This window comes from Sciurus vulgaris (assembly GCF_902686455.1).
Source record: "Sciurus vulgaris genome assembly, chromosome: 1".
Lineage (NCBI taxonomy): Eukaryota > Metazoa > Chordata > Mammalia > Rodentia > Sciuridae > Sciurus > Sciurus vulgaris.
The window spans coordinates 115,236,077-115,261,143 of record NC_136461.1 but is presented as its reverse complement, the minus strand read 5'-3'; the positions used below and the strand labels follow the sequence as shown (position 1 = coordinate 115,261,143).

Genomic DNA, 25,067 nt, shown 5'->3' with positions numbered 1-25,067 from the left:
CAGAGAGAAAAGAGGGTGGCAATCTCCCAAGTACCTATCTTCCCCGCTTTTACTACTCATTTAAAACTTCTGGGACACAATTTTAACTAGAAAGTTTATTTCTTAGTCAAAACTTTTATTTCCCTCTACCATATCTCCAAAGAAGAAATAAAATCACAGATACATAACAAAAGTATTCGAGGTGCTCTTTCACACAGGCTAACCGGGCCTCAGGATGCAGACATCTCCTAGGTTGTCCTGAAGTGATTCAGACTCCCCAAGAGCAAAGACACCTGAGTGGGAATCCCAGGGGGAAGCAGAGCCATAAAGGAGCCCTGGATTCCTTATTTTATGGGGAATGGGCCAGGAAGGTTCCAGCTCACATCTCGTCTGCATGCAGCATAGTTCTGATATGCCCAGTAGGCCCAGTCTTCACTCCCATCTTCTCTAGCAGTGTTCTTGTTGACTTGTTTGCACTCTGGGCTCCAGGTGACTCTCCCATTTTGAACTCTTCCACTGGAGTCTCTAGACTTTCTGTCTTATCCATGTGGGTCAAGATATTTCTGGAAATCACTGTGAAATGAAGGAAAAAGCACAAAGTAGAGTGTTTCTCTTGGGTGGAGGATCCTAGACAGAAGGCAGGACTTCTCTCCCACTTCTTGACTACTGTGTACAAAGCCCCCTTGCTCACCAGGGAGCTTCTCACCTCCATGAGGCTGGTAATCCTCAGGCCCAGCTTCTGGTAGACCCTGAAAGGGGCTGAAGCTGGGCAGGATGATGAGAACCAAAGAAAAAAGAAGGATCTGGAAGGAACAAGATGCTCGGGCTGTGGGAACAGTCGAGGAAGGGAGCAGAGGGCAGTTGGGTTTATTTGGGTTGGGGAGATTGATATGGCTAGGTAGTGGGGGTATCAGGATGGAAGTGTGGCAGGGGACGATGGAGGTTGGGGGAGGGGGGAAGGAGATAGACTGATGGTACCAGAACACAAGTGCTTGTCTGGGCAGCTTTGTTTGAGGTTTGAGCAATGAGCTTCTGTAGCTGATGGAGCTGAGCCACCAAGGAGCTGGGAAAGGAGGAATGAAGAACTAGTTTCTTCTGGGAACCATGGCCCAAGAATGGTGCTTCTGTGCTCTGCACCTCCCCCACCCCAGCACATACATGGTGTTTTCACTTACATGTTATGTCTCTCCAGCTCCTGGACTTTTTTCTGTAATTCCTGATTCTGTGCAGTACAGGCTGCCACCCTAGGGCATGTGGAGAGGCAGGACAAGGCTCAGCAATCTGAGTCCTTTACCTTGCCTGCCTTGGTGAGGAAGGGGAGCCAGACATGGTCCCCTTCAGAAATGTGATCCCAAACATACCTGCTCTCCAGCCCATCAATGTATTCTTTCTTTCGTCGCCGACTGTCCTGAGCTGACTGCTTGTTACGAATTTTCCTCCTGACTTTCTTGAGGACCTTCTCCTCTGCCTGGTGGCCCAGGGTGCATCAGTTCTGGGCCCATAACCTCCCTCAACTGCCCAACTTTTCCCTGGGATCCTGGCTCCTCAGAGGCCATATGGGCCCCCTGTACTGAGACACCCTTTGGGAAAGGGAAGAGTGTTACCTTGGTGAGGGGCAGGTGAGAGGGCAGGGAAACCCCTTCCTGCCCCAGCAGACGCTTCTCCTCATCTGTCAAGAACAGAGTTTGACAGGGCAGCTGAAGGATAGGAGAAGATGAGATGGGGATGGGGAGAAGGTCATCACATTGGGAGCACATAGCAGCACCCCCGCCCCCATGCCTTCTGGAGAGTGCTCACTATTTGCACTAAGGAATAACTCCAACATAGAGGTTAGCCAAAAAAGTTTTTTAAGTAGGGTGTGGTGGCACATGCCTGTAATCCCAGCAACTCAGGAGGCTAAGGCAGAAGAATCGCAAGTCCAAAGCCAGCCTCAGCAATTTAGCAAGGCCCTGTCTCTAAGTAAAATATAAGAAGGGCTGAGGATGTACCTCAGTGGTTAAGAACTCCTGGGTTTAATCCCTGGAAAAAAAAAAGATGAGCCAAGGGCAGAGACATGAAACGGGCTTTGGATAGAGCCAAAGGGATATCATGAGGCTGATAAGGGAGAGGATGTGGTTTCATCATCTGTTCAGAGATTTGGGACCTGGACATTCTGATCAAGCTAGGGAGTGCCTGTTCTGATCCCTGTCTCCTAGAACTTGAGAGCATCTTAAGAGGATGTGGAGTACTTATTACAGTGGGGTTTGCTTAATTTCCTTACAGCAGGGGAAAAAAAATAAATCCTTACAGCAGGTAAATGATCCATTAACTTCCATTTGGCAGAGGATGTTATCCAGTTGCCTGTCAATCATAGGAATCACAGGGTCTGTACTCCACTTTTCAGGCCTAGGCTCTGTCCCCTCTTAGACAAGGAACTCCTGTAGGCAGTCACACTGACTGATTTATCAGCATAGTAGGTGAATAGATGATTCACATCATCTATTGGTTAAACTGGGTCTATCAACAGAGTAAACTGCCTTCTCACTAGCATTCCTTTTTGAAAGATTTATGCTTTACTTTGTGATTTAAGAATTTGTTTTGGCTTTTGGCTAAGTCATGTACTTTTTTTTTTTTTCTTTCTCAGTACTGGGGATGGCGCACAGGGGTGCTTTTTATTTTCGGACAGGCTCTCACTAAGTTACTTAGGCTGGCCTCAAACTTGCAATCTTCCTGCCTCAGACTCCCAAGGAGATGGAATTGCAGTTATGGGACACTGTGCCTGGCTTGGCTTGGCTTCTGGTTCAAGCTTCACCCATGAGTTTAGATGGAAGCTAGGCTAGTACCTGTTCCTTGTTTTTTGGGCTTAAGAAGTGTTTCCCAGGGGCTGGGGTTGTAGTTCAGTGGTAGAGTGCTTGCCTAGCATGTGTGAGGCACTGGGTTTGATCCTCAGCACCACAATCAATCAATAAATAAATGTATTGTGTCCATCTACAACTAAAAAAAAATTTTAAAAAAGAAAAGTACTTCCCAGGATAAAGGAAGGAACAGTGACCTGAAGGTAGCCCCCTTTCCAACCTGACCCCAATCTCCAGCCACCCTTCAAAAGGTATCTGATAGGGTTCCTGTAGCACTGGCCAGTGGGTATTCGCTACAGTGCAATTATTCCAGAGTAAACATTGTTTCATTTTTTTCTCCATCACCCTGTATCCACCAACCAGTTGGATTCCCAGGCCACCTGTCCCAATTCTGTGTCCTGACCCAAGACTGAGACAGTGGCTCTGGCTGAGCATGCAATGCACACAAAGTATGGGCTTTCTCCAGAGCTTTGTCCCCAAATTCCCTCATACCATCTTCTGCTTAACTGAGTCATCACCCACTGGGGCTCTCTCTTTCACGCCCTTGTCCTTTCCTTGGTCTTCAGGCTCAGTGCCACAAAAAATGGGGCAAAGACACAAGTCCTCATTGGTTTCCCCCACCCTCATCCCCTTTGCCACTGTTTGTGTGAGGATATATGTATCACAGAGCACTGGTTTGGCTGACCCCAAGACTTACAAGTGTTGCAGGAGGCACTGGGGCTACAGTGCCTCTGGGCAGGATGTGTGCATGAGCATCGAAGGGCAGTTCACTGACCATGCAGGCATCTGGCACCATGAATTGTGGGCTCCACTGATCTGAAGAAGACACAAGAAGTTGGGAGAAAAGAAAGGTACACCCTGTGGCAGCAGGGTTGGGTAGTGGCACTGGCTAGGGCTAGGCCTCTTCTCACAAAGAACACTGACCTAGCTGAATGGAGATGAGTCCTAAGGTTGGCCCAGCTTCCCCCTGCATCCTCTGCAGGGTCCCTGCCTCATAGACAACCTCATAGAGGGCAGGAGAGCTGGGTGCCTGTGTGGCACAGGGACTATCTGAGCAGCCAGGATCCTCAGAGTTGCCACTGTCACTGCCAGGAGATACTTCTGAACAGTACACCTCATTGGGATCAATGAAAAGCTTCAGAAAATCTTCAGACTCATTCTCTTGAAGGCCCTATAGTAGGAGAAGGGTATATAAGTGTGCCAGGAAGAATTTTGGAAGTTCTACTTAACATCAGACTTAGTCCTTCTTACTTCAGTTTGTCTTTTCTCTTCTAGGGCATGGGGATAGTTACAACTCATATCTATTTTGGGTTCACTCTTTTCAGATGCCTTTCCAAGTGGGTGCTGAAGCCTCTTGGGTCTTCTTAGCCCACAGTTGTCTCAAGCCCACTTCCACTACCATTCATCACACTTACACAGCTATGGACCCCACTAGATTCCCAGCCTTGCAGCCCCTGTTCTTGTAGCCCAGTCATTGGAACCTCTGGAGGGGAACAGTTGAATCCCAGTTCCAGTAAGGATCCTGTTGAGAAGATATCTTCTGGGGGCTCCAGCAATACATCCAGCAGGTCAGAGGATCTGAGATCCATGCTTCTGCAGGAAGGGGTGTGGGACAGTTACAGAAGGGAGCGAGAAGATAGCTGTTCCCTACCCCCACATCTTCTGGGCTTCTCTGCACCCTCTTCCACATTCCCCTTTCTTACCTGCCGAAGCCCCCACACTGGTCACGGGGAGATTTCGCCTCGGCTTTATCTTACGTTCAGGCAACCTGGGTATTACGTACTCCGAACAGCCCAGCCCTGCTGTGCCAACCTAGCCCGCTGACCACCCCAAACACTACACCTTTTCTTTCCTCCAGGATCTCATATCCTGGTCCTGCCCAGTCAAACCCCGCCCTCCCGCCATACACCCGGAAAGCGGGTTGCACCGTGCAAGGAGCCACGCTAGGGGCGCTGTATCTGGGAACTAGAGTTCACTGAATTTAAAGAAAACAGGTAGTCACGTCTTTTGTGCCTCAGTTTCTCCTGGCGATAGCTCTTTCTGAGAGTTTGATGTCTCTTCGAGGAAAAACAGAGATGGCTGTGACTGGTGCATAAGATATTTGAGTGCATGTTCTCCAGCCATCGCTTTTACAAGGGTGGAGACCACAGCAGGATTGCAAACAGGAGTGGTGAGTCACGCCCAAAACTTAAGGGCAGGCCCTCTCCCACCGCGTGGGGCTCTTCCCACGTTTGAGTCCTAGCTGGAAGCTAACGATTAAGAATTTTGAGGGACATGGAATCGAGCCAATGGAATTATCAGCTCAAGGCTGAGTCCTTCGTAATTGGTCAGAATTAGTTGTGAGGCGACAAGCCAATGGGGCCACAGTATTTATTTGTGAGGCGGGAATTGGGTTCCGCGGGACTAAAGGGCCAGGTAGAACAGTGGATAAATTGTGGGAGAGTGAGGAGACATTTGGGGGATGTTGGTCAGAGCGACTTGGTTTGGGTTTGTTTACCACGTTACTCTGAAGCCCCAGGTTATTACCTAGGATTAAATAATCTGTTGACCCAAATTAAGAGACAGGGTTTTGCCAGGGTGGGCGAAAAATTGCGCAATCGAGGGTTTTCCAGATCCGTCATCTGTACATTATGCTACTGTACATACACAGTCTCTGGCCTGTTAACTAACGGAGGGACAAGGGATTGGAAAAGTGCAGTAAGTTAAAATACCTCTTGCATTTGGGAATTTGCATATAATTACCAGCAAAAAGAAAAAAATATATATATAATATGTAATATATATATATTTTTGGGGGTGTGTGTGTTTATTTGTTTGTTGTACTGGGGATTGCACACAGGGGTCTCTATCACGAACTACATCCCCGGACCTGTTTTATATTTTGTTGGTATTGCAAAATTGCCGTGGTTGGCCTCAAACTTGTGATCCTTTTATTTCTGCCTCCCCAGCTGCTGGTATTACAGGTGTGTACCACTGTACCCTGCTTTTTTGTTTGTTTGTTTTGGCTTTGCCACTGGGAATTGCACTCGGGGTGTTTTAACACTGTGCTACCTCTCCAGCCCTTTTTATTTTTTTGAGACATGTTCTCGCTAAATTGCTGAGGCCTGGAGTTTGCGATCCTTCTGCCTCAGTCGCCCGAGTAGCTGGGATTACAGGCATGTGCTAGCATGACCGGCTTGGTTTTGTTTTTTAAGATAGAGTCTCGTGCCGGGTACGGTGGTGCATGCCTGTAATCCCAGCGATTCTGGAAACTGAGGCAATAGGATTGCAAATTCAAGGCTAGCCTCAGCAATGTAGCGAGACCTTTTCTCAAAATAAAAAATAAAAAGGGCAGGGGATGTAGCTCAGCGGTAAAGTGCCTCTGAGTTCAATCACCAGTACAAAGTGGGTAGGCAGCGGGAGAGGGAGGGAGATAGAGATTCCGTTTTTCCATTTGCTTGGGCTGGGCTCAGACTCCCTAATAGCTGGATTACAGGAGTGCACCACCATGCCTAGCTGCATTCACATAGTTTAAAAAAGTTTTCATAAACACTGTTCTCCCATTTAAGCTACAACAGTTCAGAGGCAGATAGAGCATGTGATATTTTGCCAGTTTTACCCTTGAGGAGACAGATGACTATAAAATAGTCCATGACTAGATAAATAGTAATTCATGATTTTTTTTTTCTTTATCTGATGGCCCAGGAAATCACTTCGAGTAAAATAATAGAGCTATATTGATATAGCTATGATTGCCATCTGCCTGCCTCCCAGTAGTACTTCGCATATAAGGCAGCTGGGTAAGGCAGGAAAGTTTGGGGTGAAATTTGAACTGGTTTGATTCTCCCTGTGAAGATTTAAACAGGCTAAGGGTAAAAACAGGAAGGAGCTAATATTTATTGAGCAACTATTATATAGTCACATTTTCATGTTACTGACATGAGCCTCATAGTAACAGACAGCAGACAGAGGTTACTAACTTCCTCAAGGTTACTTTGTAAGTACCTGAACCAAGATTTGGATGCCCGAACCAACATCTTCACACTATTCTAAGCTGTCTTAACTGGGCTTTCTCAAATTTCCCAACTATGTCTTTTCCTGCTCTTCTCTGCATCATACTCAGGTAGTAAAGAGACAAAGCAGGCTTCCGAGGTTGATGCGTAGCTCTAACAAAAGCAGAGATGTTCTTGTTTAGATCTTTCAGAGAGCAAGGGAAGGTGGTTAAATGCATTTTGAGGGACTTACTGCAGCTTCACGTGCAGAGATGATTAAGTGGAAAATATAGGCAGTTTCTATTTATGTTAGAACTGGAAGGAAGCTGCCATCATCTGCTAATTTAACTTCTTTCCCTCAATTATCAGGCTCTGCAAAGGGAAATCATATCAAATTAAGGTAAAGCTCAAGAAATCTGTTGAACAACATGGTGACTGTAGTTAATAATGATGTATTGTACACTTGAAAATTGCCAACAGTAGATTTTTTTTTTTTTTTTTTTGGTACCAGGGATTGAACTCAGGGGCACTTGACCACTGAGCCACAACCCCCACCTTATTTTGTATTTTATTTAGAGACAGGGTCTCACTGAGTTGCTTAGTGCCTCACTTGCTGAGGCTGATCCTCCTGCCTCAGCCTCCTGAGCCGCTGGGATTTCAGGCATGTGCCACTCACACAGCAAGAGTAGATTTTAAGTGTTTTCATCACAAATATGTAAGGTAATGGATTTGTTAATTAGCTTGATTTAGCCATTTCAAAGTGTGTGTGTGTGTGTATGAGTATGTGTGTACATTTCAAAACATCATGTTGTACACCATAAATATAAATAAAGTTGTTTTGGTACTCGGATTGAACCCCAGGCTCCTCTACCGCTGAGTGACATCTCCAGCCCTTTTTATTTATTTATTTATTTTTTTGAGGCAAGGTCTCACTACGGTTGTTTAGGGCTTTGCTAAGGCTGGCCTCAGATTTGGGATCCTCCTGCCTCAGTCTCCCAAACTGCTAGGATTACAGGCTGCTGGAATTGTAGGCCTATGCCATGGTACCTGGCTCCTTTTAATTTTTATTTTGAGACAGGGTCTCACTAAATTGTGGAGGCTGACCTCAAACTTGCAATCTTCTTTCCTCAGCCTCCTCAGTAGCTGGGATTACAGGAATGTGCCAATGTACCTACTATATATACAATTTTTATATGCCAATTTTATAATAAAAAATACATAAAATTAAATTTATGTATATAAGTTAAAGTATAGCTGGAACTGGAATCCAAGTTTCCTGAGTCTCAGTCATGATTCCTTGTTAATATTACTAATTACCAGTAATCTTGAAAGCATAATTTGCCACAGTCAAAACATAGCATGCATAATATTTCCTTGAACAATCTAGAGTTACCTGTAATAGCAACTTTTATTTTTTAATTAAGAGCTTGGAGGAATGGGCCTGGCACAGTGGCACACATCTGTAATCCCAGGAATTCTGGAGGCTGGGGTAGGAGGATCACAAATTTGAGGCCATCCTTGGCAACTTGGCAAGGTCCTGTCTCAAAATAAAACTAAACGGGCTGGGGAGATAGCTCAGTCGGTAGAGTGCTTGCCTTGTAAGCACAAGGCCCTGGGTTCGATCCCCAGCACCCAAAAATAAATAAATAAAGAATTAAAAGTAAAAAGTGCTGGGACTGATAAAGCACCAGAGTTCAATTCCCTAGCACCAAAAAAACAAATAAACAAATGAATAAAACCAACTAACCAACTAACACAAAAACTTGGAACAGTAATGATTATTGGTAAGTTATGGCCCCATTCCACTTATGTCTTGCTCTTGGGGGTCTATATATTTTTTTCTCTTATACTCCCTTCCTCTATAAGTTCTTACATTCTACCTTTACTTAGAGAAGTTGCTGGTCTCCATTTCTATAGCCTCATCTGAGGCATAACTTTGTCCCTTCTTAAGGCAATGAGGTTTTTTCACCTTTACAAAAAAGAGTAGACAAAAACAAGTAGGCTGAGACCCTTTTTTGGGGGTGGGGTGGGGTACCAGGGATTGAACACAGGGGTACTTGACCTCTGAGCCACATCCCCAGCCCCATTTTATATTTTATTTAGAGACAGGATCTCACTGAGTTGCTTAGTGCCTCGCTTTTGCTGAGGCTGGCTTTGAACTCTCCATCCTCCTGCCTCAGCCTCCACCGCCGTTGGGATTACAGGTGTAAGTCATGGTGCCCAGCTTGAGTTGCCTTTTTTATTTTACATTTTTTTACCCAATGTGAGGACAGGAGAGGATACTCATAGCACAGGGCTGTGGGCCAGGAGGATCCAGGCTGACGAAACAGTGAAGATCCTGAGTTGAAAATACCTTGGTGCATTGAAGGAACAGAAAACAGAAAGGAGGCCAGCAAGGCTGGAGGAGAGTATGAAATGAGACTGGAGAGAATCTTGGCACCATGCCTGAGGCATGGTAAGTGAATTGAAGAAAGGATAGTCAATTGGAGTATGCTGAGAGAGGCTGTTCAGCGGATAGGGTTTCACCAACCCCTGAACTGGGTTCCTCCACTTCTCTACCGCTGGGAGAAGGCAGGAGGCTGTGCAAAGGTCAGCTGCGCCAGTAGTAGTCTGGAAGGGATGATTTTCAAGACATGTCTTCTCTTCACTTTTCCCCTTTACCATTCCCCCCCCCCCCCTCGTGGGTGCTGACGAGGTAAGTCAAGCAAGAAAGTTGTCCCAAGAAGGGAATGATTTCCTTTTGGCGCCGGAGTGCACTGACAGGGTCTTGAAGTCTAAGAGATAAGATAAGGAGACACTGGACCATAGCCAATCAGATATACTCACACCGAGATGCGGGATGGAAGACTTGGGAATGCGGGGGCAAGGATGGGGCATCAGCCTTGCCCGCAGGGTTTCTACCTCCCTCTTTAAAAAATCTCCTTATGATCAAATCCTTTGTTGTTCCGCCAACTCTGGCTAGTCTGCGGACCTCCCTAACTGCACCCAGGGCGTGTAGCCCTAAAGTCTTCTCCCTAGTCCCCTCCCTTGCTCTCACTCACTCTCACCCCTCCTCGACTGCTCCGCCTCTCCTGACTCTGGTCTCTGATTTCTCCTAACCCATGCCACTCCCATCCGAGCTCCGCCTACCCCGCGCTGTCATTGGCAGCCGGGCGCGGGTACGCGGCTGCCGCTGGGGGATGGGAGGTCCATGGGGAGGGGGCGGGAATTCCCGACCCGAGGCCGGAACCGAGTGTATAGCATGTAGTGAGACCCTTGCGAGGTGAGTGCGGGCTCCCAGGGAGTGGGATAGAGGTCTGCCGTCCAGGCCTCCGGGGGCCTAGGAGACGGGGTCCCAGCTTCCACATTCTTCATCGGCTTCTCGCAACGCTGGCGACCTCTGACCCCGCCTCCCGGAGCCGGGACTTACAGACACCGCCCTCACTGTCGACTCAGCGGGTCCCGCGACCCCCAGGCCCCTCTCTTTGGCCATCGGCCAGACGTTTCTGCCTGTGGCTCGCTCTTTGCTTCCGGGGGATGGCGCTGGGGAAAGGGAAGCGTGAGCGCGATCTAGCACCCAAACTGATCCTTTTCAGGTGGTCCACGAAGCTACTCAGACTTCTCTCCACAGCACAAGTCCCCTTCACTATATCCACTTCTTTCTGGAGTGGGTGGGGGGAGGCTGGCTTCTGCCTTAGGGGACACCAGCTCCAGGTCGTAGATTCTCTGGGGGCTCCAGATGATATTCACATTGGCATTCTTGTGCCTCAGTTTCCCTGTTGTTGGCTTCCTTGAACAAGTCACTTGGGAGAGATAAAGGCCGGGGTGCGGGGAAAGAATGTTCCTGGTACAGGAGTGGATGAGTCACCCCCAGTTGGGGAAGGCCAGAAAGTAGCAGGAGTGAGGGAACTGCACTCTGCTGACCAGTCTTCCCCTTTTCTTGACCCCTTTTTTTCCTGAGTGATCATTCTCCACCCACTTTGGTTTTATCTTCCTAGGTCTGAGAGTCACTGGAACTACTACAACCACCATGGGGCCCTGGGGAGAGCCAGAGCTCCTGGTATGGCGCCCAGAGGCAGTGGCTTCAGAGCCTCCGATGCCTATGGGGCTAGAGGTGAAGTTGGGGGCCCTGGTGCTGCTGCTGGTGCTCACCCTCCTCTGCAGTCTGGTACCTATCTGTGTGCTGCGCAGGCCTGGAGCTAACCATGAAACTTCAGGTGAGCTTCTCCTTTCCTTTCTGTTGTGGATGGTTGAAGTAAGTAACCTAGGGAGGAGGGGAGGGCAGAAGTAACCATTACTTGGGTTGGGTAGTGGGGCCTGCAAGTGGTTCATTTGCTTATTCCCCTCTGTGTCCCACTCCTGACCAGCTTCACGCCAGAAAGCCCTGAGTCTAGTAAGCTGCTTCGCAGGAGGTGTCTTTTTGGCCACCTGTCTCCTGGATCTGCTGCCTGACTACCTGACTGCCATAGATGAGGCACTGGCAGCACTGCATGTGACGGTGAGCACTGGTCCCCAGCATGTGACCTGGTGTGTGGGGATGGGTCCAACTATATATGTGGTTTGTGTAGATTTGTGCATGTGTCATTGTGTCATTCCATGACTGCATACAAGACTCTTGGCATGTGAGCCTATGAATTGTGATACTCTGTTATAGGGCATAACTCTTGCTGTGTGTTCCTTATCCCTTACCAGACCCTGTGTGGCCTCCTTGTACCCCTTGAGACAGTGTGAGGAACCTTATTATCAGGCGTTTGACTTATTCTGTGGCTTTCTTAAATCCAGGAAGTTAATAGTGCTCCAGGAGCCATCATCACTCTTGCCTCTCTCATGAAGGGCTGGAGATAAAGGTCACTTCAGGCATGGGACGTGTAGGAGGCAGTTCCTAGGGGCCTGATATTGCTAACCAAAAAGACTTTACCCTGAGGAAGTGGGATGTGGGGAATGATCAAATCCAAATCATAGAAAAACATTATAGGAAAAACTGAGACAGTTGGGTAGTGATGCAGGGAAGTCATCTCGTGCTCCTCCTTTTCCTCCCCCACCCCAAAGACTAAGGAAGTCACACTGGATACAGTCTTCTATATTTCTGTGACTGAATGATGTTTATCTCCATATAACTGTAAAAGGCTGAATGTCCCTGGGACATTCATGTGAGCATTTGGGATGGTGAGCCAGTGTGTCCGCAGTGACACTTTCTGTACATCTACATCAGTGACTCTCAGCTGGGGTGGTTTTGCCCCCAGGAAACATTTGGTAATGTCCGGAGATATTTCTGGTTGCCACAGATAGGTTGTGCTTGCTAATGACATCTGGTGGGAGGATAGCGATCACTGAACAATTTGCAGTGAATCTGACAAAGAATTTTCTGGCCCAATTGTTCACAGTGCCAAAGTCGAGATTCTTTGGTCTTCATGTAACACTGTGTGTGACACCATAATCTGTTTGTCATTCTATCACCAAATAACTTCATCATTGTATGACCAAAAGTGGCCCTGTGTCTGTATGAGACTTTGAGTTTGTGATGCAGTCAGACTCTGTATCTGACTGCCTCTATTCTTGTACTGTCTCCTGAACTCTTGCCATTTCTGCCCACAGCTCCAATTTCCCCTGCAAGAGTTCATCCTGGCGATGGGCTTCTTCCTAGTCCTGGTGATGGAACAGATCACGCTGGCTTACAAGGAGCAGTCGGGGCCACCACTTCGGGAGGAGACAAGGGCTCTGCTGGGAACAGTGAATGGTGGACCACAGCATTGGCATGATGGGCCAGGGGTCCCACAGGCTAGTGGAGCCCTGGCAGCCCCCTCAGCCCTGCGTGCCTGTGTGCTGGTCTTCTCCCTGGCCCTGCACTCAGTTTTTGAGGGGCTGGCAGTGGGGCTTCAGAGAGACCGGGCTCGGGCCATGGAACTGTGCCTGGCTTTGCTGCTCCACAAGGGTATCCTGGCAGTCAGCCTATCCCTGCGGCTGCTGCAGAGCCACCTACGAGTGCAGGTGGTGGTTGGCTGTGGAATCCTTTTCTCATGCATGACACCTCTGGGCATTGGGCTGGGCGCAGCTCTGGCAGAGTCAGCTGGGCCTCTGCACCAGCTGGCTCAGTCTGTGCTGGAGGGCATGGCAGCTGGCACCTTCCTCTATATCACCTTCCTGGAAATCCTGCCCCAGGAGCTGGCCACTTCTGAGCAGAGAATCCTCAAGGTCATTCTGCTCCTAGCAGGCTTTGCCCTTCTCACTGGTCTTCTCTTTGTCCAAATCTAGGGGACTTCAAGAGAGGGGCAGAGGAGGTTAACTACCAGGTGCCCTTGTCTTCCCTCCCCTCCCCAGTGTGTAGGGAATAGGAAGGAATGGGGACTGGAGGTATTGAGGACCAAAGAGTTCTCGTGAGGTAGGGATGTACCCTTTGGAACTATGACTAATGAGAGGGAAATGGACAGAGAAGAGGCTGGCCCCAGGCCTAAGGAACAAGACAATGGCCAAGTCACTAGCGACATGATCAGGGGATATTAGGATTGGGACAGACCCTGACTGCTAGATCAGAGGTCACACACTACACATAGGGGTAAGCTGACACTGGGAAGGCTGGAGGTGGTCACCCAGCTGCTGTGGGATAAAGGTAGGGATAGGGCATAGGTCCAGGATCAGTGTCCTGTTGGTTCTAGCTCATTTCAGCACTCTGCAGATAGAAGTTGAGCCCTCCTACTTTCATATCTATCTTCTTCTCTTCCTCCAGTGGACTAGTGCCAAACAGTCTCTCCCTGCCAGTTTTGATATCTTCTCTGGCTTCTCCAGCTTCACTCGCTCCTCTATTTTTAAAGTGCCAAACAAATCCCTTCCCTCTTTCTTAAAGCACAGTGATATGGCACTGGGTCCTACCCAGCACCTCAGTGGAGGAGACCTACTTGCTCTTAACTTTGGTTCCAGAATCTGGAGTGGGACACAAATATTTGCTGGGCTGGACTGGGTGAGGGGAGAGCTGCGGCCACCTACTAGCTGCTGCACCCTAAGGATACAAACATGGTCGGTCATGGTGCCCCATGCCCAGATGATAAACACTGAGCTGCCAAAACTTTTTTTATACCTGAGGAGCCCAAGGGAGAATGGTTATTTTGGGGGAGGGAGGGTTGTTCATAGGGCCATATTCTGTAGAATCTATTTTACTAACTGACCTGTTTTGGGACATGTTACCCAAATAAAAGATGTTTCTACATCTCTTTGGTATCGGATTCATTTGTTTTGGGAAAGGGGTGGGCATCTGGCCAGCATATTGGAAGACCTGAGTCCCAATATTTTAAGATCCTTGGTCTGTCTTAAGATCCTTGGTCTCACTCTTTTCACTCGCCCCAACACTTTTCTTTCCTGAAGATGACCAAAAATTTTCTCCTTTGTCTCTTCCTTCTTCCCTCCCTGTCTCCACCCCTTCCCTTCCCCATCATTCCCTCCCTCTTCCTTTCCTCTCTTAATCCCTCTCCCCTTCGCGTTCATAGGCTACCGAATGTTACAGAACTACTACTCCCAGTGTGCCCCGCGCAGGGAGCAGGCAAGGGGTGGAGAGAGCCCCGGGTTCCCGGAGTTGGCAGGGCTGCTGGAAAGTGTAGTCCGCTTCCTCTCCGTGCTGCGTGGCTACGGGCGTGAAGAGGTCACGTAAACAAACTACGAGTCCCGGCGGGCCGCGCGCCGCAGTTCAGGACTAGGCTGGAGCCGAGCCGCGGGGCTCGCGGAGGCGGCGGCGGCGGCTACTGCTGGAGGAACCCGGCCGGGGCCCGCGGCGGAGGCCGTGGCTAGTACTGAGAAGGTGGCGGGGAGGGACGCGGGAGGAAGATGGCGACGTCGGGTGCGAACGGGCCTGGCTCTGCCACGGCCTCAGCTTCCAATCCGCGCAAGTTTAGTGAGAAGATCGCGCTGCAGAAGCAGCGTCAGGCCGAGGAGACGGCGGCCTTCGAGGAGGTGATGATGGACATCGGCTCCACCCGGGTGAGGGGCCGCGCCGGGGAGCGGGAGCGAAGCGGAGCAGTTACGGAGAGGAGAGGCGGGGCGGGGGCGGGAGTCGCAGATCAGGAGGCGGAACAGGGTTGAGGCAGCGGCAGCGGCAGCGGCAGCGGGCGCCGCCGTCTGGGAGGCGCGGGTTGACGGCCGAGGGGGCTGGAAGATGAATTTGCTCGGGAGACCGAAATACCGAAGTGGGGGATGTGGGAACGACTGGGGACCGAGTACATGAGACGGGAACGGGCCGAGAGGGGAGTTGGATCCCTGAAGTCCAGTGGAGGTGAGGAGTCCTCCTGCATGCCTGTAGGAGTTCCCTTGGGGACTCCACTGAAGCATCCCAGTTCTTGGATTATGGATTGCAGGATGGTCTGCTTGTCCCTAATTTGGTTCTGAGGTTGTGATCCCTAGACTGGTCTCTCTGCCCTGTTGTGCCACTCTTAGCACTTTGGTACCTACGAGAAAGGGCCCCTTGAGCGGTTTGAACGAGCAGTGCTTGGTATAGTGGGGCAGGAAGTCCCCTCCTGCGTCCCGTCCCTCTGCTTCCTTTTTCAAATACTTCTTGTGGTTTCCTGACGTGAATGAAGGTGAGGTCCACTGCTCACAGGCTGGTGCTTGGTGTTTTGCCCTGACCGCCTTGAAGGAAAAGTAGAGTTTTGGATCCCAAAACTAGGTAACTGATTTTTCTTTCTTTTTTTTAGGTTGTATGGAACCCGATGATTTGCTGGACTTTCTAGGGGATGGCTGCTCTGTGGGTCATGGAGGACCCTTGGAGGGTTCTCCATGAGTAGGGAATATTTATTCCTAGAAAATTCTTAGAACTTTCAGGTCTCTGACAAGCTGTCTCTGAAGCTCCTCTGGCCTTGGTTTCTTGCTGCCCAAGGCTGGGTGTCAAAGGAGCCAGGCCAGGGTCAAGAGTTTGCCCAGCTGTTATGCAGTGCTAATTTAGGGACACGTTATTGTCAAATAATAGGTGAGAGGATTTTGCAGTGATCTCTCAGGGCAAAGAGCTGGAAGGAATTTAAGGGGAGATGGTGGACATAAATACCACATTTCAACACTCTTTGTGATTGCATCTATCAATGATTGTGACTGTATTTTTGTGTGCCTCTTGATTATTTGTGGTTTTCCCCTTTGAGTCTCTAGGGACCATGTGCCCTAGTTTATGGGAGTCAGAACAGAAAAAAGATAGGTGAGGAGGCAAGTGTGTGTGTGTGTGTGTGTGTGTGTGTGAACACGTGTGCACTCATATAACCCAGTCTAACTACTCTGAGGATTATGCTCCCACTGTTGAGAGAAGATGGGAGAAAGGCTCATCTTCAGCTGACAGAGGTGACAGCTCTGCCCTCTGGACCATGAGTCTAGCAGAGGCATGGTGTGATCTTAGGACTTGAATGTGAAAACAAGGCTGTGAGAAACTCGAAGCTGGGACTCCTGTTTGTAGTGCTTTGGTTTATCAAAAGGACCCTTCTACTTGCTTTTTCTCTTCTGGTTCTTTTCTGCTATGTAGAAAGTCTAATGGGCATACATGGCCAGGGCCTGGGGATCTAAAAATCTTGAGCTGACAATGAGAGATCTGGGGCTCAGTCTGTTACCTGGCCAGCTGGGAGGGCTCATTCAAATGAGATATGGCCATATCTATTCCACTGAGAGGCTAGGGTTGCCATATTTATTAACAGTGGTTTTAAAGTGACCCAGAGGTCAGCATGGTGCCCACCAACTCACTAGGTTGAGCTCCTGGAATAGGAAGTCAGGTTTGATGTAGGCTTATATGGCAACAGTGTGACCTGGAAGCTCTTAGAATTTACCATCCTCAGCTACCCTCCTCCCCATGGCCTTGCTCTGGGTCTGTTTGTCTGGTAGTGACTGAGCCTTGGCAGTAGCTACTCACCTCTTAAAGAAGGACACAAGATTCATGTCAGACTGAGGGATATGGTGTATCACTTCTGTGTCAGACATAATCTCTTTGAAATGGGGATAAGGCCAGGGAGATGGCTCTGGCCCAGACTGGAGTGGTTTCCTGAGTCCTCGCCCACCTCCATTCACTAGTCTTTCTTGCTAATTAAGAGGCCATAGAGCCCAGTGGAAGTGAGGAGAGCCATTATTTCCTGTATCTTCTAGTTTGGGAGGTACAGGCTGTGTGTAGCTTTCTCGAGGCTGGACAAATGGCAGAGCCAAGAAGCCTGTGCTCTCATGAGTGTGAAGGAGGGAGGATGGCAATAATGCATCTTTGACATCCACCTGTGACCTTGCCCTTCTGATTAGTCCTGGATACATCTGGAAATGAAACTAGAGGTGTCTAATAGGCATTCGTCTCTCTGACTAGTCCCTGGTAACCCCTAGAGACTCTGCTTAGACTGATGCTGATTGAGATAGGCAGTAGTGATGTCATTGATGAGGGTAGCCTGCAGAAGGGCTGGGGTGGATTGTTTGTACCAGGTCTCTGTAGACCTTTCTCCTAGCCCTGGCTCCCCCCCCCCCCCCCACCCCAGCAGATACCTTAAAAGCTGCAGCAGCATATCCTGGTGACAGGGATGTCAAGGATGGCCAAAGGGAACAGTGCTCAGGGCTCTCCCTGACATTCCCATTTGTCCTTCATGTCTCAGTTACAGGCTCAAAAACTGCGACTGGCATACACAAGAAGCTCCCATTATGGTGGTTCTCTGCCCAATGTTAACCAGATTGGCTGTGGCCTGGCTGAGTTCCAGGTGAGTGGACTTCAGCCAGGGCGGAGTGGAGGTTCTTAGGCTGTTTCCTCTGCTGATTCACCTGTCCCTTTTGGCAGAGCCCCCTCCAATCTCCTTTGGATTCATCTCGGAGCACTCGGCACCATGGGCTGGTGGAACGAGTGCAGCGAGATCCCCGCAGAATGGTGTCCCCACTCCGCCGATATCCTCGCCACATATCCTTCTTAGAGGACTGGGGAATTTGGGAGGTAGTGGGAAGGGGTTCTTCAGGGAATGGTGATGGGAAGGGACTTTACTTTTTATAGTACTGAGGATTGAGGTCAGGGATTCTCTGCCACTGAGTTACATCCCCAGCCCTTTTTATTTTTTGAGACAGGGTCCTGCAAAATCACTAGGGCTTGCCTTGAACTTGTGATTGTGAGCCTCCTGAGTTAGTTGTGGGGTTACAAGGCATGAGCCATCATGTCCAGCAGTAAGGGACATTGAATGTTATCCAGGAGCTCTCCTTTACCTTGCCTCAGTGCAAAGTGACCACAGCCAATGTGTCAGTGCTGGCTCCTGTGACAGGATTTGTTGCTCCTAAGGCTTTGCCCTCCTCTCTGGCTGGCCCCAGCTGTCCTTACTTTGATTCAGTCTACTGCACAAGTTGGGGGCTCCCTATGTCTCCTGCTAAGGGAGGCTTGATACCTTCATTTCTGTTGTTTCCTTTCAGTCTCAGTCCTATACACTAGTCTCTCCTAAGTCCTGCCCAGACAGTGTCCTAGATTGTTCTAGCTCCATTTTGCCCTATGCTTTTTTTTTTTTTTTTTTTTTTTAAAAACACAGTACTGAGGATTGAACCCAGGATCTTGCAAATGCCAAGCAGGCACTCTGCCACTGAGCTGCATACCAAGCTCCAACCCCCCCGCCCCCCCCCCCCCCCCCCCCGTTCCTTTTTTTTTGTTTTGTTTTTCCTCCCAGTGTAGGGGATTAAACTCAGGGCCTTGTGCATGCTAGGCAAGCACTTTACCATTGAGCCACATCCCCAGTCCTTTCTCTTCATTCTTTGACCCCATTGTTGCCACTTGGAGAGGAAAGAGAAAGGTATGTGTGTTTTGAAGTAACTCTCTAGCCAGGCTTAGTGGCACACACCTGTAATCCTAGCAGCTGAAGCAGAAGGATTGCAAGTTCAAGGCCAGCCTCAGCCACTTAGCAAGGCTCTAAGTAATTTAGTGAGACCCTGTCTCAAAATAAATAATAAGGGCTGGGGGTGTGGCTCAGTGGTAAAGCACCTTAGTATCAAAAAAAAAAAAAAAGAAAAAAGAAATAACTACTGTCTTCATAGTCTTCTTTTTTGAGACAGGGTCTTGCTAAGTTGCTGAGGCTATCCTCAAACTTGGCAATCCTCCTGTTATCCCATTTACCCATTCTCCATTTTTTTTCTTAACTGGTGCTGTTCACATTGACAGTTCTCCCTATAGTTCTGCCTACTTATCTCCTCCTCCAGAGTCCAGCTGGCGAAGGTGAGCAGTCAGTCCCCTGCCCACTCTGTCACTTTCGGAAGGGGCTAGGGCTGGGCTGGGATACTAGACTGGGGTTTCATCAGTACTTCCTCTCATAACATCTCAGCTGGGAGAGTGGGGGCAACAAGAGTAGGTGATCAGAGTCCAGTCTTGGCCATGTTGACATGGGTGGCCAAGCCTCCCAGTCCAGCCAAAGCAGGACCAATAGAACTATAGCCAAGCTGGGTGTGGGATGGGGGGGGATGAGGAGGGGAGAAAGGCAGGGTGACAGGTGAAAATGACTGCCTTCTGTCAAGGGTGGGTGCCAGATATAGTTCTGGACACTATTAGATCTCTGAACTCCTCCTCTATCCATCTCAGCCCCAGCACTCATGTCCAAAAGAGTTTCTGGGCTCCACATTTCCCATTCAGCTTGTCCTGGCAGAGAGGAGTTGAGAAGTTTCTAGATTTCTTAGATTGATTGGGCGGGGTGGTGGATTCATGGGTCACAGGCATCAGAAGAACCAGAAAAAAAGGAATGATTCTGGTACCCAGCCCTCTCCATTTCCATCTTGGCTGCCTCACATTGTCCAGCCCCCCATGCCTGCTTTCTTGTTCATTGCCAGCATTCTTCCTACTCTTGACTTTGTTTTTCTACCCCAGGACGATGCCCTGGAGCAATTTCCCTGTAGAGAAGGGGCAGTTGTTTCGACTGCCATCTGCACTTAACAGGTGATGGTCCTTGCCTTATTTAGGCCATATCTTCTCCAATCTGTATACTTTTTGGGGCCCTGTTCCTTCACTCCCACCCTGTTCCAGCCTAGCTAGTGTTGCCCTTGCTGAGCAGGGCAGGGTCACTAGGAAAATATTACTGCTGCCAGCTCTTCTTTACTTTCCTAACAGGACAAGCTCTGACTCTGCCCTTCATACAAGTGTGATGAACCCCAACCCCCAGGACACTTATCCAGGACCCACACCTCCCAGTGTCCTACCCAGCCGCCGTGGGGGTAAGTGGTCAAATCCCGGGGTAGGGAGTAGCTGTGAGCTTTCTATTGAATCAGATAGGCAAGTGGGGCTGCGGCCAAATTCGCTGCATCCCTTGCAGGTTTTCTGGATGGTGAAATAGACTCCAAAGGTATGTGTTCTTTAACACTGGGTACCAAATACCAAAAGAATTTCTGGGCTGGCACTGGGGACTTCTTGCAGGGTTAAGACACAGGACTCCCTTCTGCCTGTCTCTGCTTCCTATATGCCTTACTGGCTTCTTCTCCAGCCTCCCCATCACTTGTCTTTCTCTTTCAAGCCCCTGCTATTGAGGAGAACTTGCTAGATGACAAACATTTGCTGAAACCATGGGATACTAAGAAGGTAGGTGTGGGCCACTGTGTGTCACCCACTTTCCTCTGCTCTCCCCTTCCCATGGGGCAGGCTTCTAGAGTTCCCTACTGAGCTCTGTCCTCATTTTCCACATTCTTCCTGTCTTCCTTAGCTGTCCTCATCCTCCTCCCGACCTCGGTCCTGTGAAGTTCCTGGAATTAAGTAAGTTCCTTTATAAGACTGACTGAGGAGCAGGAGTGAGGGAGGGAACTCCAGGGAGATGTGGAAGAGGGATCTCTGCTCTTCCCTGACTCTCCTTCCCTCTATTTACACCTTTCTTTTTCTGTCCCTCTCCTAGCATCTTTCCATCTCCTGACCAGCCTGCCAATGTGCCTGTCCTCCCACCTGCCATGAACACTGGGGGCTCCCTACCTGACCTCACCAACCTGCACTTTCCTCCACCGCTGCCCACCCCCCTGGACCCTGAAGAGACAACCTATCCCAGCCTGAGTGGGGGCAGTAGTACCTCCAATTTGACCCACACCATGACTCACCTGGGCATCAGTGGAGGTCTGGGCCTGGGCCCCAGCTATGATGCACCAGGTGAGTGGCTTTCCTGGCTGTGTATGTACCCACCAGATGCTGCCTGGCTAGAGGGATGGAGGGTAGGGAGGTTTGAGCTGAATCCTATGACTGTCCACCAGCCCAGCAATCCTGCACCCCTGGATCTTCACTACCTTTCTCAGCCTATGAGAACTGGTAGGTGTGACTTTTCCTACAAAGAAGATGGAGAACAATCCCCAGGTGGGCAATGCCAATCTCACTGTCAGAAACAGAGTAGGAAGGACATTGTGTTGCCACTTTCATAGTCTAGTCACTGCAACCCATTCTGGGTGGAAAGGGTCCCAGTTCTCATCAGTAATGTTGTCATCTCTGGTTTTTTTGTCTGTGCCTGCAGGACTTCATTCACCTCTCAGCCACCCATCCCTGCAGTCCTCCCTAAGCAATCCCAACCTCCAGGCTTCCCTGAGCAGTCCTCAGCCCCAGCTTCAGGGTTCCCACAGTCACCCCTCACTTCCTGCCTCCTCGTTGACCCGCCATACACTGCCCACCACCTCCCTGGGCCACCCATCACTCAGTGCTCCGGCCCTTTCTTCCTCCTCTTCCTCTTCCTCCACTTCATCACCCATCCTGGGCACTCCCCCTTACCCAGCTTCTACCCCTGGGACCTCCCCCCGTCACCGCCGTGTCCCCCTCAGCCCCCTGAGTTTGCCCGCGGGCCCAGCCGACGCCAGACGGTCCCAACAGCAGCTGCCCAAACAGTTTTCGCCAACAATGTCACCCACCTTGTCTTCCATCACTCAGGTATGCGTGGCTGCCTTCCCTACACGTCTGTTTCCCTTCCCCTTCTCTTCTCCTCCATCCTTTCCTCAAATACCTCTTCCCCTTACTTCCTGCACCCCTGTCTCATTCATCCCCTTCCATCCCTCTGTCCTCTACCTACCCCATCTTTTATTTGTCTTGTCTCCTTTTTGCTTAAGAGTACAAACCCTGGGGTTTAGCTTTTTGGTTTGAAATCCTGGTTCTGCCTTTTCCTAGGAGTCTCCTTTGACAACTTCTATGTGTCTCAGTGGTCTCCTTTATAAGACAAAAATGGCTTTGTAAGCATCAAATGCACTAAAGTACATCAAATGAATAATGTACCATGCCTACTAGCCCAGACCCGTGCTTGACAGATAGTAGCTTATCCTCTCTTTTTCCATTCTTTTCTTATTCTTTTCTTGTCTTTCTATTTTTTTTTTCCCCATTCTTCTGTCCTGTCCCATCACCTCTCCCATTTCCCCTCCTTTCATAGAATTCATAGAATCAGAGAATCTCAGGCTATGGAGTCCAATCCCTTTCTACTTTACAGATGAGGAAATGGGCCTAGAGGGAAGTAAACTTCCCCAGGTTTATATAGCAAGTTGGAACTGGAATAACTTTAAGGCTTTTCCTCAATGCTAAAATTCTCAGCTCTTCCCTCCCTTCCCACCCTTTTCTTCTTCTTTTCTTTCTTTGTCATTTCTGCTCCTCATTTCTTTCACCCTTATTCTTCCCTTTTCCCTCTCCTCTGCCTTACTTTCTCCTCCTCCTCCTTTACTCTTCCCTGGAATGTGTGTTCTGTGTTTCATCTTTACCTTCTCCCTAGGACTGAGGCCAGGCCAGTAGGTGTTCCAGTCTCTCAGTGGTGGAGACCTTCCCTCCCTCATTTTCTGCTTTTCCTTTCTCTCCCACTTCCTCTGGCCTCTTCAGTCTTCAGAACAACACCTTTCAGCTGCACTGTGGTGTTAACAGGCACTTGTGAGACGTGTCACAAGTACTTGATTATTGACAACCATTAAACATACCAATGTTAAGGGATGATTCATTTCTGGAATAGATTCAGAGTTATCCTAGTGTTAACCTCACTTAGCACTTCCATTCTAAGACGCATTTTTGAGTTACTGCCACCAGGCCCAGGGGTACACATGAGAACATGAAGCATTATCATGTTTGTATTGAGGATGGCAGCAGCTTAGAGGGTGGGAAGCTGTAAGGGTTATTCTTGGAGGGGTAATTTTCCCCTGTTTTCTTGTTTCTTTTCAGGGCGTCCCCCTGGACACCAGTAAACTGCCTACTGACCAGCGGCTGCCCCCCTACCCATACAGCCCCCCAAGTCTGGTTCTGCCCACCCAGCAACCAAAGCCTCTGCAGCAGCCAGGGCTGCCTGCTCAGGTCTGTTTAGTGCAGCCCTCTGGTGGGCAACCCCCAGGCAGGCAGTCACATTATGAGATACCATACCCACCTGGGTCCACTGGGCACGGGCAACAGTCTCATCACCGGCCAGTGAGTGACTTCAGCCTGGGAAATGTGAGTACTCAGGCTTCTACCTCAGAAGCAGGGAGAGGGATTGAGGGGGGGCCCAGGGGACCTGAGTGGTATCTCTGGTACACTCTGAATTGGGTCATTCAGAGGAAAGGGTCTCCCTTTGCCCCAGGTAACAGCACTGCCAGCTTGGGGCTCCTGTCTTCCTGCGTTTGACCCCTATTCCTACCCCTCTGTTTCTGCTCAGCTTGCTCTTTGATGACTCCTGCCTTGACCCGTTCGTTCTCTTCCTGGCATGCACATGCTCTGGCCCAGCAGGTACGGTGCCCATACCTACTTCGGGCCCCGTGCTCGCTTCTCTTGCTCTGCTTGCTGCCAACCTCCTCTGTCTTTGACTCTGTTCCTGGGGTAGATGAAAATTGCTGGGTGAAGGGGACATGTTAACATGTTTGGCCAGGGGCAGGCAGGGACATCCTGTTCTGAAGCCTACTTCTTCAAGGTCTATCTTTGTGTCTTTAGCTGGAGCAGTTCAGCATGGAGAGCCCATCAACCAGTCTGGTGCTGGATCCCCCTGGCTTTTCTGAAGGACCTGGATTTTTAGGGGATGAGGTGCCAGTGAGTGGCCCCCAGGACCCTCACACTCTCAACCACCAGAACTTGACCCACTGTTCCCGCCATGGTTCAGGACCTAACATTGTCCTCACAGGTGAGTAGGCACGGGTGGTGATGGGCAGTGGAAGGTAGGGAGTGATACCTTTGCTGACACAGTAAGAAATTGAGGGGTCTTGGGAGAGCTGATGGGGCATGTGGTCCTTACTTATATCTTACCCACAGGAGACTCCTCCCCAGGTTTCTCTAAGGAGATTGCAGTGGCCCTGGCTGGAGTACCTGGCTTTGAGATGTCAGCACCTGGGTTGGAGCTGGGGCTTGGGTTGGAAGATGAACTGCGCATGGAGCCACTGGGCCTGGAAGGGCTAAACATGCTGAGTGACCCCTGTGCCCTGCTGCCCGATCCTGCTGTAGAGGATTCATTCCGCAGTGACCGGCTACAGTGAGGGAACCTCACCACCATCCTTCTTGGCCCTGTTTCCCATCACTGTCCCTTTCCTCCCTTTCTCCTGGCCAGTAACAACTCCACTCTTTGCTCCCAGATTCTCTTTCTAACATGAACAAAGGATCCTAAGAATGAGAAAAAACAAGGGGTTTGTCCAAGTGGCCCCTGAATTCTGCACAATGGGTGGGCCTGGGGGAGCTCAAGGGAGGGCCTAAAGCACTTATAACTTTGAAAAACATCTGTCTGGAGGTCAGAGCCTGTTGGAAAGCAGGGGGTAGAGGGGAACCCCAGAGGCAGGGCTTATCCAGATGCCCAGGGGTGGGCAGTGCCAGCCCCTCCTCACTACTCTTCTCTTTGCAATGGAGGAAAAGAGCCAGAGTGGATATTATTTTTTATTAAATATATTATATGTTAATAAAAAAATCCTATCAAACCCTTGGTGTGGTTGGCTACTATTTGGGATGTGGCTGGGATCTAAAGAGATCGTGGGCCATGGCCCTTTTATCTGCTAAGCATGTTGCGTCTTTTCAATACTACTGTGCTTTGTTGAAGGGCCTGAGCCTCAGAATTAGTATCCCAGATTGAACATGAGGGCCTGGGATTGATGTAGGCTTCCATGATGGCAGGAAGACATATTCTGTGCCCTGGGACTCCTGGGACTGTGCTGCAGCATCAGGGGACTGACCAGACAAGTTACTCCTCTTCTTAGCCTGAGGCCCAGCTATGAGTTGGGTTGAGGAGGTGGCTGCTGGCTAAGCTCACAGGTCTGAGTTTTCTGGTGGAATGACCCCAGGTTTCCTGGGGGTAGCTGGCCTCAGCACTAAGGCTTCAGAGAAGAGGGAATTTAACAACTATCAACTCCAGGTAGGTGTTGGTTGGCTCCCTTGTTATGGTCATTTATGCCTCCAGGACCTAGACAAGCCTCGAGGAAGCCCTCCTTTCCCACT

At 49.6% G+C, this 25,067-nt stretch overlaps 3 protein-coding genes across 13 annotated transcripts; 2 read left to right on the top strand and 1 right to left on the bottom strand.

Moving 5' to 3' along the window:
* Positions 1-44: 44 nt before the first annotated feature.
* CREB3L4 (cAMP responsive element binding protein 3 like 4) lies at positions 45-9,796 on the bottom strand. Of its 4 annotated transcripts, none has more exons than XM_079152543.1 (10): positions 4,517-4,714; positions 4,229-4,406; positions 3,738-3,984; positions 3,511-3,629; positions 1,584-1,676; positions 1,341-1,447; positions 1,155-1,223; positions 958-1,042; positions 686-782; positions 45-552 (listed from the first exon to the last, which is right to left on the bottom strand). In XM_079152543.1, exons 2-10 carry the CDS (start codon positions 4,400-4,402, stop codon positions 359-361), a joined length of 1,185 nt encoding a protein of 394 aa, XP_079008669.1. In that variant the 5' UTR covers positions 4,403-4,406; positions 4,517-4,714; the 3' UTR covers positions 45-358. The 4 variants fall into 4 exon arrangements, with proteins under 4 accessions (XP_079008669.1, XP_079008670.1, XP_079008671.1 ...); XM_079152546.1 differs by having other exon boundaries at positions 415-552; positions 686-805; positions 4,517-4,716; XM_079152544.1 differs by lacking the exons at positions 4,229-4,406; positions 4,517-4,714 and adding an exon at positions 9,611-9,796.
* SLC39A1 (solute carrier family 39 member 1) lies at positions 4,785-13,964 on the top strand. Of its 4 annotated transcripts, none has more exons than XM_079152579.1 (4): positions 4,785-4,983; positions 10,762-10,980; positions 11,131-11,261; positions 12,359-13,964. In XM_079152579.1, exons 1-4 carry the CDS (start codon positions 4,923-4,925, stop codon positions 13,013-13,015), a joined length of 1,068 nt encoding a protein of 355 aa, XP_079008705.1. In that variant the 5' UTR covers positions 4,785-4,922; the 3' UTR covers positions 13,016-13,964. The 4 variants fall into 4 exon arrangements, with proteins under 4 accessions (XP_079008705.1, XP_079008706.1, XP_079008707.1 ...); XM_079152580.1 differs by lacking the exon at positions 4,785-4,983 and adding an exon at positions 9,084-9,239; XM_079152581.1 differs by lacking the exon at positions 4,785-4,983 and adding an exon at positions 9,910-10,046.
* A 470-nt stretch (positions 13,965-14,434) lies between these two features.
* CRTC2 (CREB regulated transcription coactivator 2) lies at positions 14,435-24,553 on the top strand. 5 transcript variants are annotated; one of them, XM_079152509.1, is made up of 15 exons: positions 14,591-14,728; positions 15,439-15,929; positions 17,344-17,445; positions 17,523-17,641; positions 18,867-18,926; positions 19,569-19,637; positions 19,809-19,912; positions 20,011-20,040; positions 20,209-20,273; positions 20,395-20,444; positions 20,581-20,825; positions 21,181-21,587; positions 22,848-23,111; positions 23,586-23,772; positions 23,901-24,553. In XM_079152509.1, the coding sequence occupies exons 4-15, from the start codon at positions 17,607-17,609 to the stop codon at positions 24,119-24,121; spliced, it is 1,737 nt and encodes a 578-aa protein (XP_079008635.1). In that variant the 5' UTR covers positions 14,591-14,728; positions 15,439-15,929; positions 17,344-17,445; positions 17,523-17,606; the 3' UTR covers positions 24,122-24,553. The 5 variants fall into 5 exon arrangements, with proteins under 5 accessions (XP_079008633.1, XP_079008632.1, XP_079008634.1 ...); XM_079152507.1 differs by lacking the exon at positions 15,439-15,929 and having other exon boundaries at positions 14,435-14,701; XM_079152506.1 differs by lacking the exon at positions 15,439-15,929 and having other exon boundaries at positions 14,437-14,728.
* The last annotated feature ends 514 nt before the right edge of the window (positions 24,554-25,067 follow it).

Bases quoted from the DNA above. Each gene is read 5' to 3' on its own strand.
- CREB3L4 (XM_079152543.1), bottom strand. From the start codon at position 4,402: ATGGATCTCAGATCCTCTGACCTGCTGGATGTATTGCTGGAGCCCCCA. The intron at 3,630-3,737 runs GTCAGTGTTCTT...TGTCTTCTTCAG, and splicing joins ACTCATCTCCATTCAGCTAG to ATCAGTGGAGCCCACAATTC. The intron at 1,677-3,510 runs GTAAGTCTTGGG...CCTATCCTTCAG, and splicing joins CAGTGCCTCCTGCAACACTT to CTGCCCTGTCAAACTCTGTT.
- SLC39A1 (XM_079152579.1), top strand. From the start codon at position 4,923: ATGTTCTCCAGCCATCGCTTTTACAAGGGTGGAGACCACAGCAGGATT. The intron at 10,981-11,130 runs GTGAGCTTCTCC...ACTCCTGACCAG, and splicing joins AGCTAACCATGAAACTTCAG to CTTCACGCCAGAAAGCCCTG. The intron at 11,262-12,358 runs GTGAGCACTGGT...TTCTGCCCACAG, and splicing joins TGGCAGCACTGCATGTGACG to CTCCAATTTCCCCTGCAAGA.
- CRTC2 (XM_079152506.1), top strand. From the start codon at position 14,576: ATGGCGACGTCGGGTGCGAACGGGCCTGGCTCTGCCACGGCCTCAGCT. The intron at 20,041-20,208 runs GTATGTGTTCTT...TTCTCTTTCAAG, and splicing joins TGGTGAAATAGACTCCAAAG to CCCCTGCTATTGAGGAGAAC. The intron at 20,274-20,394 runs GTAGGTGTGGGC...TGTCTTCCTTAG, and splicing joins AACCATGGGATACTAAGAAG to CTGTCCTCATCCTCCTCCCG.